Genomic DNA, 16,230 nt, shown 5'->3' on the forward strand with positions numbered 1-16,230 from the left:
GTCGCGCTCTTAAACTGGGAGAGTTGGCATGTCTGAACTAGACAACCATCCTCACATGGTGGTACTAATCCCAGGTAATGTAGACCCATGGTATGTCACACACAATGGCACCACTCACAGGTAACACAAATCCATAGTGTTTCGCACATAAGGATACTAGTCACAAGCAACGCAGACCCATGGTGTTCCGCACATAGTGGGAATAATCACGGGCGCCGGTATTCCCGTGGTGTTCCTCACTTAGTGGAACTTCACAGGTCACATATATACTAATAGTGGTACTGATCATACGCAATGTAGACCCATGGTATATCACACATTATGGCACTACCCACAGGCAACACAGACCCATGGTGTTCTTCATATAATGGTACTATTCCCACAGTAATACTCCCCCTGTTGATACTAATCACAGGCACAGCTGGAGGTTGTAGTGGTTTGTGTTCCTTAGGTAGTAGTGATTATTGTTCTAAAAGGGAGAACAACCAGCCACATGTAGTAGAACTAATCGCAAGTAAAGTCGACCTATGGTGTTCAACGCGTAATGGTGGTACTAAATACAAAGTATGTTACAAGTGTTATTTTAATATCCACCTATTCAATACAAAGAGATCTAGTAAATTAAGAATTAAATCTTATCATAAAAAGTTACAAGTGACATGTTTCGCCCATATTAAGGACATCATCAGCCTCAAACTCAAACCTGTAAGGTGAATAATCAGGATCCTGATTGTTCTTACAAATAGTAAAAAGGGGATATCAATGTAGGCGTTTGTCTAACATAAAAAGATTAGAATGTCCTTGGTTAAAATCGCAGTATCAAGCTGCATGTCACAAGTTCACAAGATTACATTTTCCGGAGCGCTGAGTCAAAGCGCCCAAAACCTGTTGAGGGTAGATGTTAAAGATGTTAATTTCGTATGTTCAGATAAGACAACAGTCTTCTTAACAGTCTATCAGCTTTACTTTTTCTTCTCCTCCAACAGGAGTATTCAAGGAAACACATTTCTATTCCATTATAAAGACTGAGCTGTTTATTGCTCTACCCTACGATTTTAACCAAGGACATTCTAATAATTTTATGTTAGACAAACACCTACATTGATATCCTCTTTTTACTATTTGTAAGAACAATCAGGATCCTGATTATTCACCTTACAGGTTTGAGTTTGAAGCTGATGATGCCCTTAATATGGGCAAAACATGTCCCTTGTAACTTTTTATGATAAGATTTTATTCTTAATTTACTATATCTTTTTGTATTGAGTAGGTGGATATTAAAATAACACTTGTATCATACTTTGTATTTACGTACATTTCAATACGGACCTAGCATGAGAATTATAACGTGTAATGGTGGTACTAGTCGCAGGTAACGTCGACCCATGGTGTTCCGCACGTAATGGTACTAATCACAAGTAGTCTCGTGGTTCTAATGTCATCACTGCTTGGTCGCCCCTTTTAATCACCTCTTATGACAGGCCGGGGATGCCGTGGATGTATTCTTGATCTACATCCCCCACCTGCAAGTGGTTGGGCATGTAATGAGGATGGAGCCAACATGGACAGCTTATGTTAACTTGGAGAGACATGTGGCAGGAAAATGGATGGTGGGAAGATCAAGAACCCACTTGATGGGCATCGTAAAAATGAACATTGCACATCGGGGAAGGACACTATAGGATGTCATTAACAACAGAACTTATCTCAATAAGACACAATGGAAGAGGCTCGCTGACAGTACCTGGGAAACTGGAACTGTAAAATAATGATGATGAATAAGTACCATTTAATACAGTCCCAGATATGGGACATTCTATTTTATCTCGTACCTGTCCAATTTTTGTTCTAGAATTGTAAGTGGTAGTTTTTTTTTTTAAGTTCTTGATCACATTCCTCTTTTACTTCAACTGATGACTCTTAAACTAACATGCACTTTCTTCTTCCTTTACTTCAACATAAAAACTTAAAAAATGCACTAACATCTATGAATGCTGGCTGGCTATTTTAAGCTCATTCAAAAATGCAGTTTTGTTAATTTCATGCAATTATCTACCCTGTTAGAAGAAAATGGATTCCATCCACTTAACTGGGTTATTTATGCAGTAAATATAAATTTCGAAAGTACATAATACCATTCCACAGATCTAACCTGAATGGAAGCTTGAAACTTGAACTGATGCTACTGAGGCTTGATGCAACTCCTCCAGATGCAGGCACATCTACTGGCATGGTAGAGGACCGTTGCATTGGTTTACCCTCAACTTCCAGCAAGTCGTCATCTCCTTCACCTTGAGAACCATTATGTGCAAAGGTTGCACTTCGAGACACTCCTCTTGATCGACCACAACCGCCGAAGAGGACTGGGCCTCCAGCAGCCTCACCCATTTCCGATAACACATTGCCTGGAGTAACACTAGAACTTAGTGATGTTGAACTAGAATCATGGTGATCCCCATTCGCTTCTAACGCATCTAACTCATCAGGAGTAACTTGTGATTCAAAAGCACCTAAAGGATCGTTCTCTGTAACAGGAGTCCGAATAGGAGATGTTTTCTGAGAGGGAGAACCTGGACTTTTCATGGGGGAATCATAAATACTGTTAATTCTTTCATTGCTATGTTCTCGTGAAATAATGTCATTAACTAAATTTCTCCCAAGAAAATCACATTTCACTTCTGAATTAATCTGTACTGGGGAACTTTGCGTTCGAGACAATTCACTATCACTTATGGCAGTAGTTCTGTTTTTACTTTCTAATTCCAAATCACAGCTACCCCTCCCATTCCCATGCAAAGGAAACCCAGGTGAATCCAACAATGAGTCTGTACTACTCTTCCTGAGACTGCTGTCACTATCCAGTTTATGCAAGCCCACTCGTCCGGCTCTATCCCACGCTCGTGACCCCCATGAATAAAGCTTGCTCTTGAAGTGCTTGGGAGTGTGGCTACCAGTGGAATCCAGATCATCCGCACTCCCTGCAGAGCTGCGCTCCTCCAAATTCTCAGTAGATGACTCTCGACTCTGGCGTCGTATGTTGAAACTGCCTCTGCGCCCGAACAGTGACCTACTAAAGACATACACGACTTACTTAAATCATTACAAAGCAGAAAACTTCAAAAGTACCTATCAAGTAAATAAAATTATACCTTGAACTTCCCTTTGTAGAAGAGGTCTTGTTCACACACACAGATTCACTAGGTCTGGAATTAGACTGTATACCCAGACGTAAAATCTGTGCATCATTGGCGAAGCTCTCAGACCTACAAATGAAATAAATAATCAAATACAAGCTCTCCTGCAATAAAAAAAGAGCATATAAAGATAATGACTCCATTAACAGAAATCTCAAATCTGAAAGAGAAGAATCCACTTCAATAAAAAGCAACTATTTATAAATTTGAGTTTTGGAGACAAATAAATTAAAGTTCGGAGACAACGATGTCACCAATACAGACGGCTTGCATACTGAGTTTACTTCGCGCGTCTAGATAGCCGTAGTCATAAAATATGTCTCTTCATGATGCGGCTCCTTGGTTGAATGGTCAGCGTAGTGGCCTTTGCTTCAGAGGATCCAAGTCTGATTCCCGCCCGTCACCAATTATAATTTTAATGGTTAATTCTCTTCACTCAGGGACTGAGCGTTGGTGCTGTCTCCATCATTTCTGCAACTAATACAACAAACACAACACTATCCCCACAATGGAGTTTCCCCTACATAGCAGATCCCACTCAATCTAGTCAGAGTCTTATAAGGGGTGCACCAGGCTAGCAACAGTCAATAGAAAGGAAAAAAATAAAATAAAAGAATAATAATCAAAAAATAACCTCCCGAAGGTATCACCACCTTGACGAAGGCAAAATATATTTTGCCGGGTGTTTATTGGAGGCTTGCGTGGTCAAATGATCCTTAGAGCTATGCCGGCGGGAGCATCTGCTCCTGGTAGGGCCACCCAAGCCGGACAGGTCTAAGGTGATGATCCAGACTAAGAGTGATACCCTGGTCCTCCAGGTTGGGGGTTGAGCGTAGGGTTAACTCCCCTACCTCGTAAAAAAACCAACTGTTACGGATACCTTAAGAATGAATAATGCAGGACTGGAAAACTTGGTGACGAACCGGCGAGAAAAACGGCTAAAGAGAAGGAAAAATGATATTATATTAGCAACGTGGAATGTTAAGACATTGAAGAGACCTGGCAAGTTAAAAGTATTAAGGAATGAAATGGATAAGTATGGAGTGAAAATAGCAGCTCTACAGGAACTAAGATGGAAAGGGCAAGGGATGATGATGTCTGGACAACATATTTTGATGTACAGTGGAGAAAAAGCAGGCAGTAATGGCACAGGATTCCTCATACATAAGTCAGTAAAGCAAAGCGTGATCAACTTTACTCCAATCAATGATAGGATGTGCTCTGTGAGAATTAGGGCAAAATTCTTCAACGTAACTGTGTTTTGTGTGTACGCCCCTACTGAGGAGGCAGAAGATGAGAAGAAAGATGCATTTTATACCAAATTGGAGGAAGAAATTAATAAAGTTCAAAGGCATGATGTAAAAATTATCCTTGGAGATTTAAATGCAAAAATTGGAAGAGAAGAAGTGTACAAACACTTAGTAGGGAAAGAAAGCCTGCATGAAGTAAGTAATGATAACGGATTGAGATTGATTGATTTTGTGAGTGGAAAGCAGATGATAATTAAAAGTACTTGGCATCCTAGGAAAAACATTCACAAGGAGACCTGGATTTCACCAGATGGTGTGACAAGAAATCAAATAGACCATGTTATCATAGACAGGCGACATGCATCAGATATTATGGATGTTAGAAGCTGCAGAGGTGCTGATGCAGATACAGACCACTATCTTGTTAGAGTCAAGTACAGACAAAAAATAGATTTGGCAAGAACGGAAAAAGTAACAAGAAAGGCAAAGCACAATATTGAAGGACTAAAAAATGAGGAATTGCAAGAGAAATACAAAAAGAAAATAGCTGAATCTTTGGCAATAAAAAGGGAATTATGGGAGAAAGGAGAAGTGGAAGATAAATGGGAGATACTGAAAACAACTATCAGTGAAGTTGCAGATAGTACCTTGGGAAAGAAGAAATTGGTAAAGAGAGCAGAATGGTTTGATGAGGAATGTTCAACATTAATCCAAGAGAGGAATGATGCTAGGAACAGAATGCTTCAAAGGAGAACAAGACAAACAGTAGAAGAGTATAGAGAGAAACGAAGAAGAGCAGATAAGATATGTAGATATAAGAAAAGAGCTTTTGAAAGAAAGAGAATCGAAGAACTGGATGAAATGAAGGATAGAAACGAGGTATGAAAGTTCTATGAAAGAACAAAAGACATTAAGAGAGGGTTTCAACCAAGAGCTGTTTTCTTCAAGGATAAAGATGGAAACCTTCTGGGTGATAAAAGCAAAGTGCTTGGAAGATGGCAGGAGTATTTTTACGAGTTACTCAATGGAAATAATGAAGATGATAGAGAGGAGGAAAATGTAAATGTTGATGGGGAAGAAAGAGAATTGGAAGAGGAATCAGTAAAAGAGCCAGACTTAGAAGAGGTCAAAGCTGCAATTAATGCATTAAAGAATAATAGAGCCCCAGGTGAAGATGGAATGGAGTCAGAGCTGTTGAGATATGGGGGAGAGGGAATAGAAATGGCTGTTTATGAATTGATTAAGGAGGTTTGGACAAAGGAGGAAATACCCAAGGATTGGACATTGGGTATAATTTACCCATTACATAAAAAGGGAGATAAGGCAGTATGTGGAAATTATCGAGGGATCACCTTGCTGGATGGAACGTACAAGGTTTTTGGTAAGGTACTAGCCTTAAGATTGGAATTATGGATGGAAAGAATATTAGGGGATTACCAAGCAGGTTTTAGAAAACATCGCTCTACTCTGGATCAGATATTTATATTACGACAAGTGCTAGAGAAATTTTATGAATATGACAAACAGCTACATCAGCTGTATGTTGATTTTAAACAGGCATATGACAGTCTAGATAGGGGTAAAATTTACAAGATTATGAAAGAATTTGGAATCCCAAGGAAATTGATTAGATTAACAGAAATGACTTTGAAAACAACGGTATGCAAGGTGAGAGTGGAGCAAGATCTGTCAGAGGAGTTTTTAGTGGGGAGAGGACTAAGACAGGGAGATGTACTTTCCACACTTCTTTTTAACCTAGCATTGGAAAAAGTAATCCGTGAATTGCCCATCAACCCAGGGGGAACCATTTTGAACAGATTAGTACAAGTGATAGCATATGCTGATGATGTAGCAATAATTGCAAGAAATGAAAGAGCTCTTGAAGAGAGCTACTCAGTATTAGAAGGGAAAGCACGGGACCTAGGACTAGAAGTGAATATAAACAAAACAAAATATATGAAGATGGGAGATACAGAGGGAGTAAGAGGAAGGACCCCAGTAAGATTAAATGGGAAGGAATATCAAAGAGTCACATCTTTCAAATATCTAGGCTCTATAATAACAGAGGACAATAAAACCTCCGTAGAAATACAGGAGAGGATAACAAGTGGAAACCGATGCTTTTACGCCTTGCAAAATATGTTTAAATCCAGGAATGTCAGCAGGAATACAAAAATTAAAATATACACAACAGTACTAAGACCAATAGTTATGTATGGCTCAGAATGCTGGGTGATGACCTCCAGAGAAGAACAGTGGCTGTTACGGTGGGAAAGGAAGATATTGAGAAAGATATTCGGTGCAGTAAGAGAGCAGGATGGGTGGAGAATGAGGACAAATGTAGAGCTGCAAGGACTGTTTGGCCAGCCAGATATTGTTGCTAAAATTAAGCAGGGAAGAATTAGGTGGGCCGGTCATGTTCAGAGAATGGCAGAAACCTGCACCGTAAAAAAGGTGTTTATAGGGAAACTTGATGGAAGGAGGAGAAGAGGAAGACCCAGGAAAAGGTGGATTGATGATGTTGAGGATGACCTTAGAAAGTTAGGAGTTAAACGTTGGAGAAGAAAAGCTGAGGACCGAGATGAATGGAGGCAGGTGATAAAGGAGGCCAAGGACCTACAAGGACTGTAGCGCCGACCAGTAAGTAAGTAAGTAAGTAATCAAAAAATAATAACTCTGCCTGCAGTACCATTGGGTAGATTGAGTAGCCTAATGGTACTGTTGTCAGTCCCAAGCTCGGGTAAAGGAGGGGGGTGGGCATAAGGAAGAATATTCCGCCGTAAAACAACTGTCAAGGCTATCAAGGCCTTCTGGGGCTAACAACCTCAGTTTTACTATTGGGAAGAACTTGCTTTTTCCCTAAAACCTAAGCACATTTCTCAACTGCTCAGTTTCAAGCACGATGGAAAAATCAAATGGAAAATCTACCCCAGGTGGTAACCAATCCTCCGGTCCTCAGCGGACCACATGCAGACCAACGGATTTCGGGGGAGTCTGCACCCATATGCTCAAAGGAGAAGTCGGAGTCTCCTGAAATATTTGACACACACAAATTCAGTTCCAAGCACACAAATTTCATTGCAATCTTCAACACCAATTCACTCCTCAAAACAGGTAAACTCAAACATCTAATGGATGTACTCATGAAACTATGAATGTCATTAGCTGTGATTCAAGAAACATGTTACCCAGATGATATTCATTTGAAACCCAAGGTTTCAGAGTATTCAAAAGCAAAACTGATTTTTTTTAAATCCTCAAAGGAGCTCCACATCCCGGCACTGGTTCCATCGTAAGTTGTGTGGTCCTTGGATCAATCATCAGCTTTATCCCTATCACCAATACGTTATCCATTCTTTCAGTTAAATGTGCCAATAAAGCATACACCTTGATAAATGCTCATCCTCCAATCAATGCTGACAATAAGTTTCTGGGCAAATTACATGATGTCATCTCCAAAATTTCAAAGGCTCACACTACAATTCTCTTGGGTGATTTCAACACCCAAAGAACGGAAGTATTTGAACATAGTTGGTGATTACCCAGCACATCCGAGAACAAACCAAAACATAGTGTATTTAAATGAACTCTGTGAGAAACAAGCTTCTATTCAAATCCACATTTTTTAAACATCTTCTACAGAAGCAGAAGACCTGGACATCTCCAAACCCATTACTTGGAGAATTCCAACTTGAACACGTTGCTATCTCTGCAGGATCCTCCAAAGAAATTCAGAATGTCAAAGTCCTGCAAGGCGTTAATCTCAACTCAGACCATTACCTCTCCAAAGTAAAGATCAAGTTCATCCTGAGATACACATGGAAAAACCAGCCTCAACGAATCCTTTGATCTGACACTGGGAAACTTAAAGTACTTCAAACTGAGTTCTTAGAACAAATCTCCTCTTTTTCATCACCAGACTTCGAACAATTGGAATGTTCTCTTGTTGACAGAGCTCTTATCTCATAGTGGCAGGTGGCTGATCTATCGGCCATGAGAGTTGCTGCTAAAAATGCCGGGGACCTTTCGCCTGTATCTTCCAATTCCTGCAGCACGATGGCAGCATAAATGATACCACCGGAATGATTAAAGCTTTTACTATCTGGAAATATCGATAACAGTGAAGTTTTAAAACAACTTTCTTTCTACGCATTGTAAGTTTCGCGCATGGTAGCCTTGCACTCCGCCACTTTGTGTCGCTTGTTATTTAGTTTGTTTATACATTTGTTTATTTACTTCCAATAGTGTAAGGTAGAATAAGTATATGAAAGATGATTAAAATATACAATGTTTTAACATTAAGTGATTTATTAGAGAATAATTTATCGACTGACAAATGTTCAAAGTAAAGAAGATGTTATTGAGTATTTTACCTGTGTGTGCATAATTTTGTAAAAATTTGTAATTCTCAAAAAGTACTATCAAGAATTGAACAAAAATTAGTATTTTATTCAAAATTAGCTGAATATTCTCAAATTTTGGAAATTAAATTTTATCAAAAATTACTACAAAATTTGTACACTTTTAAATGAAGAAAATGAAGCTATATTGCAATTACAGTCACACCCACATATTCTCTATTTATCTGTGTGCTACAGAAAAGAACAACAGGGATTTACCTCCAAAATGTAGGTAGGAGAATATCTTTCTTTAGTGTGTGTATTTTCATTATAATTGTCTTGGCATTCCTAGCGCAACCACGACATTACAGCCTGGCATCAAAAGGGTTAAAATAGCACATCAAACAAGAAAACCCAGACACCCTTGGTGAAATTCGCAATGCGATGTAGCCTTCAATGACAAACAACAAGCCTGGCTACTTTGGAAATCACATAAGACGCAGCGGACGTATCAAAGGTTCCTCAAAATCCACAAAAATACTGCCCAAATCTTTAGGAACACCAAAAGAACTTTCTACAAAAACGAACTGGTGGACATTGAATCCAGTTTTCAGAAGAATAATTCGAGAAATTTCTACCACAATTTCAAATGAAACCTAGCCAAATACAACCCTTCGAACCTACGTTTCCGTGACCCAGGTCGCCGACAATGACGGACAAAATTCTCAGATTTTAGCAAAATACTTTGAGTCCCTTCTCAACTGTGATCACTACAATCGACTTTTATCCCTAACCTGAATCCAGCTCCAACCAACCCTGATTCTTCCCCACCAGACATTTCTGAACTTTGAGAGATCATAATTTTTCTCTAAAATAATAAAGGTCCTGGTGAAGACTCAGTGATCATAGAATACTGAAAATGACTGCATGACAATATGCTACAACCCCTCCTCCCCCTTAAATTATCCAACAGATTTGGAAAAAGACTCAGTTACCCTCCAAATGTGTCACGGTTGTCATTCATTCCCTTCGTATAAAAGGTGATATATCAGATGTCAATAATCATCGTGGCATCTCTCTTCCTCCTGTTACTTACAAAATCCTCTCCAAAGCCTTACTCACTAGAGCTGTAGAACACCTTGACTTATAAATAGGTTAATACCAAGCCAGCTTCCAAAAACCCAGATCCTGTGCAGAACAGATCCAGAATCTAAAATTGATTATCGCCTACCTGAAACTCAGAGCCAGACCCTTTGTCATCACTTCCATACATTTTGCAGAAGGCAACCCTTTTCCAAGTTCTCCAAGAATTTGGCCTAGACAACAAGACCAAACAGATCATTCAAACTAAACTCAATGGTAGGTCTTCCAAAGTAAAGTTCAGATCTGGGATTTCTGAAGTCTTTAAAATCCAAAAAGGAGTTCAGCACGGAGATGGACTATCACCACTACATTTCAACTGTGCTCTTGAGAGGGTCATCCGGGAACGGAGACATGTTCTCCAATCTAAAGGAATTCTTAATGGAGTTCAAATAGGCCAAACCCATAATGGTATCAATACTGACTGCCTTGCTTTTGCAGATGACCTTGCTCTCCTTACTTCTTCTCCTGAACTAGCTACTCAACTAATCAATTACCTGCATGAAAGCGCAGTTAATATTGGCCTCAAAATCTCCTATACCAAAACCCAATTTATTTCTAACATCATACATGCCCCACCACATTTTCTGACTACCCATGGTAGAATCTTTAAAGTGGAAAGATTCAAGTACCTTGGTGAATGGGTTGAATCCAATAATTCTGAGAATTTTGCCATCTTAACACGTGTCAACAAGTTTAAAACTTGAAAGGTTTTTGACTCACTCAAAACATATAAGGAGAGGTCCAGAAAAATGTAGACACACTTTGATAGTCAGTATTAATGGAACAAAATGACATATCGTTACAATTCTTGCACGGGGGTAGGTTAATTTGTGTGTTCAAAGTGACCCCCATTAGCAGCCAAACAACGTCGATGCTACTGAACTGCTAAACAAACTACGGCTGTCAGTGTTGCCAGTGGGATAGCACAGGACGCCTCGGTAGTTTTTCGTAGCTCATTCAGTGTAGCTGGCTTATCTGAAAAACATTTTTCAAGGTCCCCCATAGGTAGAAGTAAAGAGGGTAAGATCTGGAGACCGTGGTGGGTACTCAGCAACTCCTCTTCGACCTATCGTCCAGGTAGATTTTCATCCAAGTAGACTCTGATATCTCTGTGGTAGTGAGGCAGAACATCATCTTGTTGTAGGTAAAATCTTTAATTTCCAAACACCTCTCAATGACAGGTAAAATCGATGTTTACTTCCTATGAAGATACACTTCACCAGCTATGGTACCTTCAAAGAAGAATGGGCCAATCAAACCGTGCAATGACAGACCACACCACACATTAACACCGGGTAGATTAACATTTTTGTCCATGTGAACATGAGGATTTTCAGGAGCCCAGTAAATGCAGTTGTGGCGGTTTACAGTACCGTTCAGTTTGAATTGCACCTCGTCACCTGTAAACCGTTCATCCTCACTAAGCATGCCTTCAAACCACTTGCAGTACTCCATCTTTCAATCCGGGACGTCCTCATTCATAGCATGCAGCGATCTTCGGATGTACTGCTTTCTACTTTGCAGCCTTCAAAATTCGTTGTATGGTTGATCGGCTTACCCTGCTTTCACGTGCACCCTGATTCACAGATTTCTGAGGTGACCTAGTAAAATGTTGCAACACAGCAACGCTGGAAGCTGGACTTGTTGATGTTTTTGTTCGGCCAGACCTTTTCTTATGTACATCCTGAATAGTATTCATCATCATCACCATTTCTCTTTATCCAGCTGTAGCCGGGTAGGGGCAAATATGGTTCCTCTCCACTTTCTTCAGTCTTTCCACCACTCCTCCTCCAACACTGTGTCCCAGTCCAGGTTTCTTTCTATAATACTGCGTTGGATTGTATCCTTCCATTTCAAACGTGGTCGTCCACGTCCCCTCCTTCCTTGCATTTGCATTTCCATCACCTTTTTTGGCATTCTTTTGTCACTCATTTGCTTTATGTGCCCAAATTATCTTAGTCAGCTCTTCTCTATTCTATCATTAATTTTTTCCACTCCAATTTCTTCCCGGATTTTCTCATTCCTTATTTTGTCTCTTCTGTACCATACTCCTCAAGAACTTCATTTCAGCTGCCTGCATTCGACTCGCATCCTTCTTTGTCATTGTCCAAGTTTCTGCTCCGTAAGTTGTTACGGGTACTAATACATCTTGTACATAGTTTCCTTTGCTTCCATTGGCATATCTTTGTCCCATAACATGTTTCTGACACTATGACAGAAACAACTTCCAGCTTGAATCCTCTTACTAATCTCAGCATCCAGTCGAGCATTCTCCATTAATTCACCCCCCAGGTATTTGAACGTTTCTACTACTTCCAGGGGCTTGTCTGCAAGTCTAATCTCACCTTTCCCTTTTTCTCCCCTCAAGTCATAACAAGAGTTTTACTCTTTTCTACACTTATTTTCAATCCACATTCTTCAATCTTCCCATTCACCACATTCAACTGTTCTTGAACCTTCCTGTCGTCTTCTCCCCAAATCACAATATCATCTGCAAATAACATCATGTTCATTTTTCTTTCTCCATATGCTGCTTTTGCTGTTCTCATGATGTCATCCATTACTATTGTAAACAGGATTGGTGATAGAATACTTCCCTGTCTCAATCCACGAGTTATTTTGAACCAACGTGACCTGCCAACTTGTGTTTGCACGCAACTACAACATTCCTTGTACATTGCCATGATCATTTTTATTAATCCCCGTCCAATTCCTTTTTGCACCAGACTGTCCCAAACTTTAGTCCTGGGGACACTGTCATATGCCTTTTCAATGTCAATGAATGTCATAACCATATCATTCCGTACTCCCATTGCTTTTCCATTAGTTGTCTCATAATGAAAATGGGCTCTATTGTTGACCGTCCACTTCTGAAACCAAACTGAGTTTCCTATATCTGATTCTCAACTCTCAACCTTATTCTACTTTCCAGTATCCTTCCCATTATCTTAGCAACATGGGATATTAGAGTAATTCCCCTGTAGTTTTTCAAAACTTTCTTATCACCTTTCTTGAAAATTGGGACGATTATTCCTTTTTGCCAATCCTCAGGGACCCCCTTATTTTCCCAGACATTCCTGAGAACCCGATATGTCCACAGCGGGCCTACAGCTCCAGCTGCCTTTGTCATCTCCACTGATATTTCATCTATTCCAGCAGTTTTTCCATTTTTCATCTTTCTTACTGCCATTTCAATTTCATTCATTGTAATTTCTTTATCGATTTCTTCATCAACTAATTGCCTTTCCTGGTCGTCCATTGAATGACTGTCATCAGTTCTTATGTTCAGCAACTTCTGAAAATACTCTCTCCATCTATTTCTTATATATTCTGGCTTTGTTAAAATTATGCCACCTTCATCCTTCACAAATCTGGTGTTTATTTGATCTCTGAATACTACTGCCAGCTTTAAATTTATCCCGAATACGATAAATTGTTGTACGTGTTGGTGGCTGAGTTCCGTACATTTTACACCATTGTCGTTGTGCCTCCATTATGTTTTCGTACTTCCAGGACCTCTTCAATATGGCCTTGCATTGCTCAAACGACAATCTTACTTCATTCATTGCTGCACTGTCATCTGCTGGAAAACGAGCACCAAGATTGTCACGACATTTATGTGACCTTCAACATCTGTTGAGAAAACAATGGACTACGCAACCATGCAAGAACTGCAATAATAATGGCGTGTGGCCTCCAAAGAGGCCTGGATTATAATAATAATAATAATAATAATAATAATAATAATAATAATAATAATAATAATAATAATAATAATAATAATAATAATAATTTCTTCATGGCATTTTTCAGGTTCTAGTAGCATTACAAATGAAGGGTACCAGATCACACAGTGTACAGACAATAAAAATAACAGAAAGAACGAACTTGGTGTACACATAGGATAGGGAGAAATTTTAAAGTTGAATATAAGTGAGAATGTGAAGAAACACAAAAAATATACGTAATTGCATAATGGACACCACCGCATGATGGAAGCACCCAAATTTTCACCTTTAAACATTTGGTGGAAAAAAATCCCTGCTTAGCAGACATTTCATTTTCAACAAAAATTGCTATATTTAAAATCCGGTCGGTTGTCGTACACAATAAAACTAGAAAACGAAGATTAATGGCTACAGACTTAGTTGTGCTGACTTTGAAATACATTTTTGTGAAGGAGAGCAATTAAGGAGATGGGTGCAATAACCAGTTAAGTCATTTTTCCAGTGAATGCATTTTTATAATCCTCAATATGTTCTTCATCTATCCTCTAAATTATATTTAGTTATGTCAAGGCTAGATGGCAGGAGCTAGCATTGCATACAGTTTTGTAGAGGGTCATTCTTCTGGGGAACAGCTGGGCCGACTTAAGCGCTTCGACATGGGGGTATCGCACACCTGTGGGAATTAGCGTGTGGTTTTGGTAGTTTTATTCTGTAAAAATATGTGATCAAAAAGCAGATGAGAAGTTAAATGAAGAAACAATGCAGAATAAAGAAGAGTTTACTTCAACGAAACTCTTGGAAATGCATGCAGAACAAAACCAAGAGGAAACATGTTGACAGCTATGTGAGTACTTGTGGCAAGAATGTTTCCAAAAAAGTGTTTAGTTATACTGGTAATTGTTGCAAGGGGAACTGCCACACATTATTTGCCAGAGAAACACAGGGAAAAATGTTTAATTTGTTTTGGGAACTGGCTGATAAGATAGTGCAGGACATTTTTCTTTGTGGTCTCATTGATAAAAAGGCTTGAAGTTAACAAAGAAAAATGATATTCTTTCTTTACTCAAGTTTTTAAAAACTGAGAATACAGATGCACTTTAGCACATATTAGAGAAAGAGACTGTTGTGGTCGAAAGTGAACTGCAAGGTGAAATCAGTGAGAATGAAGAAGCCATTCAAAAATGAATGTTCATTAACTCCTGTATTATTATTATTTATTATTATGATTTTTTATTATTATTATTATTATTATTATTATTATTATTATTATTATTATTATTATTATTACTTTGTTATATATAATCCATGAGCTTCTTCGGAACAATGTACATGGAAGAAGTGCTATTTAGTACATATACACATATGCTTACATTGTTGACAAATAAACTGGACAGATATTTATGAGATATTTAGCATACATGGTCAAAATGATTAGTGGACGATTTTCATTAGTCCTCTGTATATGATGGATGGTTCATGCCGATAACCTTCCTTACTATATGGCAAGTGGCCAGGATTTCTGCCTTTTGTAATTCTCTGTAAGTGAGAGGGTGGAGATTAAGAGCTTCTTCACTCCTGTGTAGTGTCTTTGGTTCAATACCATTACATCCAATCACTACTGGAATGATGATAACATTGTTGAGTTTCCACATGGTTTTTATCTCTGTGGCCAGATCTGTGTATTTGGAAATCTTCTCAGTATGTGTTGACTGGAGGTTGTGAGTATTAGGGCATGCTATATCAATGAAGCAGATTTTCTTGTTTTTATCTACAAAAGTTATATCTGGTCTATTGCAGGTAATAGTTTTATCAGTGATGATACTTCTATCCCAGTAAAGTTTGTAATTTTCACTTTCCAAGACTGATTGGGGTTTATACTTCCAATATGCTGTGGTACAATGGATTAGGTTATTTTGTCAGGCTAATTTCTGGTGAATGATTTTTGCAATTTGGTCATGCCTGTACTTGTAGTCTGCGTTTGCCATTAATCGACAACCTGATGTTATGTGCTGGATGGTTTCTGGAGATGTATTACATTGTCGGCACAGATCTGAATATACAGATGGATCATACAGTATATGCTTTCTGTAGTTCCTTGTGGCAATGACTTCATCTTGTATGGCGAAGATGAAGCCCTCTGTTTCTTGGTATATATCCAAGTGTGTCAGCCACTCATGCGACGCTTGTTTGTCGATATATGGCTGATTTAACTCATTTGGATACCGTCCATGAAGAGGTTTCTTTTTCCACAGAACGATCTTTTCCTCATTTGTGGAGAATGACATTGTAAGTGTTCAGACTGAGGGGTGTAAAACTGTTATCTGCTACAACCATTGCACTATGTAGGGAAGAGGTTTCTGATTTATGTTTGAAGTAGCACTTTAGCAATGTAATTTGTTCACTGTGTAATTTCTCAAGGTCTATTGGTCCACGAACACCATCAGAACGAGGCAGAGTGAGTCTTTTTGAGGCTGATTTTGGATGATGCATGTGGTGTTTTGTCAGCAACACATTAACTTTCGTTTGAAGATCCTTCAGCTCAGTTGTAATCCACTTTATGTCTCCAAGTGAGTAT

The 16,230-nt window shown here is 39.0% G+C and overlaps 1 protein-coding gene across 6 annotated transcripts in view; it reads right to left on the reverse strand.

The window, feature by feature from the left end:
• The window catches only part of Crag (DENN domain-containing protein Crag), a 579,187-nt gene that overhangs the window by 190,057 nt on the left and 372,900 nt on the right, over positions 1-16,230 (reverse strand). For 5 of the 6 annotated variants that reach the window (XM_068225395.1, XM_068225392.1, XM_068225394.1 and 2 more), the window contains 2 exons: positions 3,150-3,263; positions 2,153-3,070 (listed from right to left, as the gene is read on the reverse strand). In XM_068225395.1, coding sequence (XP_068081496.1) covers positions 2,153-3,070; positions 3,150-3,263 — 1,032 coding nt within the window. The remainder of the gene's footprint in view (positions 1-2,152; positions 3,071-3,149; positions 3,264-16,230) is intronic. The other variant, XM_068225393.1, reaches the window with a different exon arrangement.

This window comes from Anabrus simplex, chromosome 1 (genome assembly GCF_040414725.1).
Source record: "Anabrus simplex isolate iqAnaSimp1 chromosome 1, ASM4041472v1, whole genome shotgun sequence".
NCBI classification, from domain to species: Eukaryota; Metazoa; Arthropoda; class Insecta; order Orthoptera; family Tettigoniidae; genus Anabrus; species Anabrus simplex.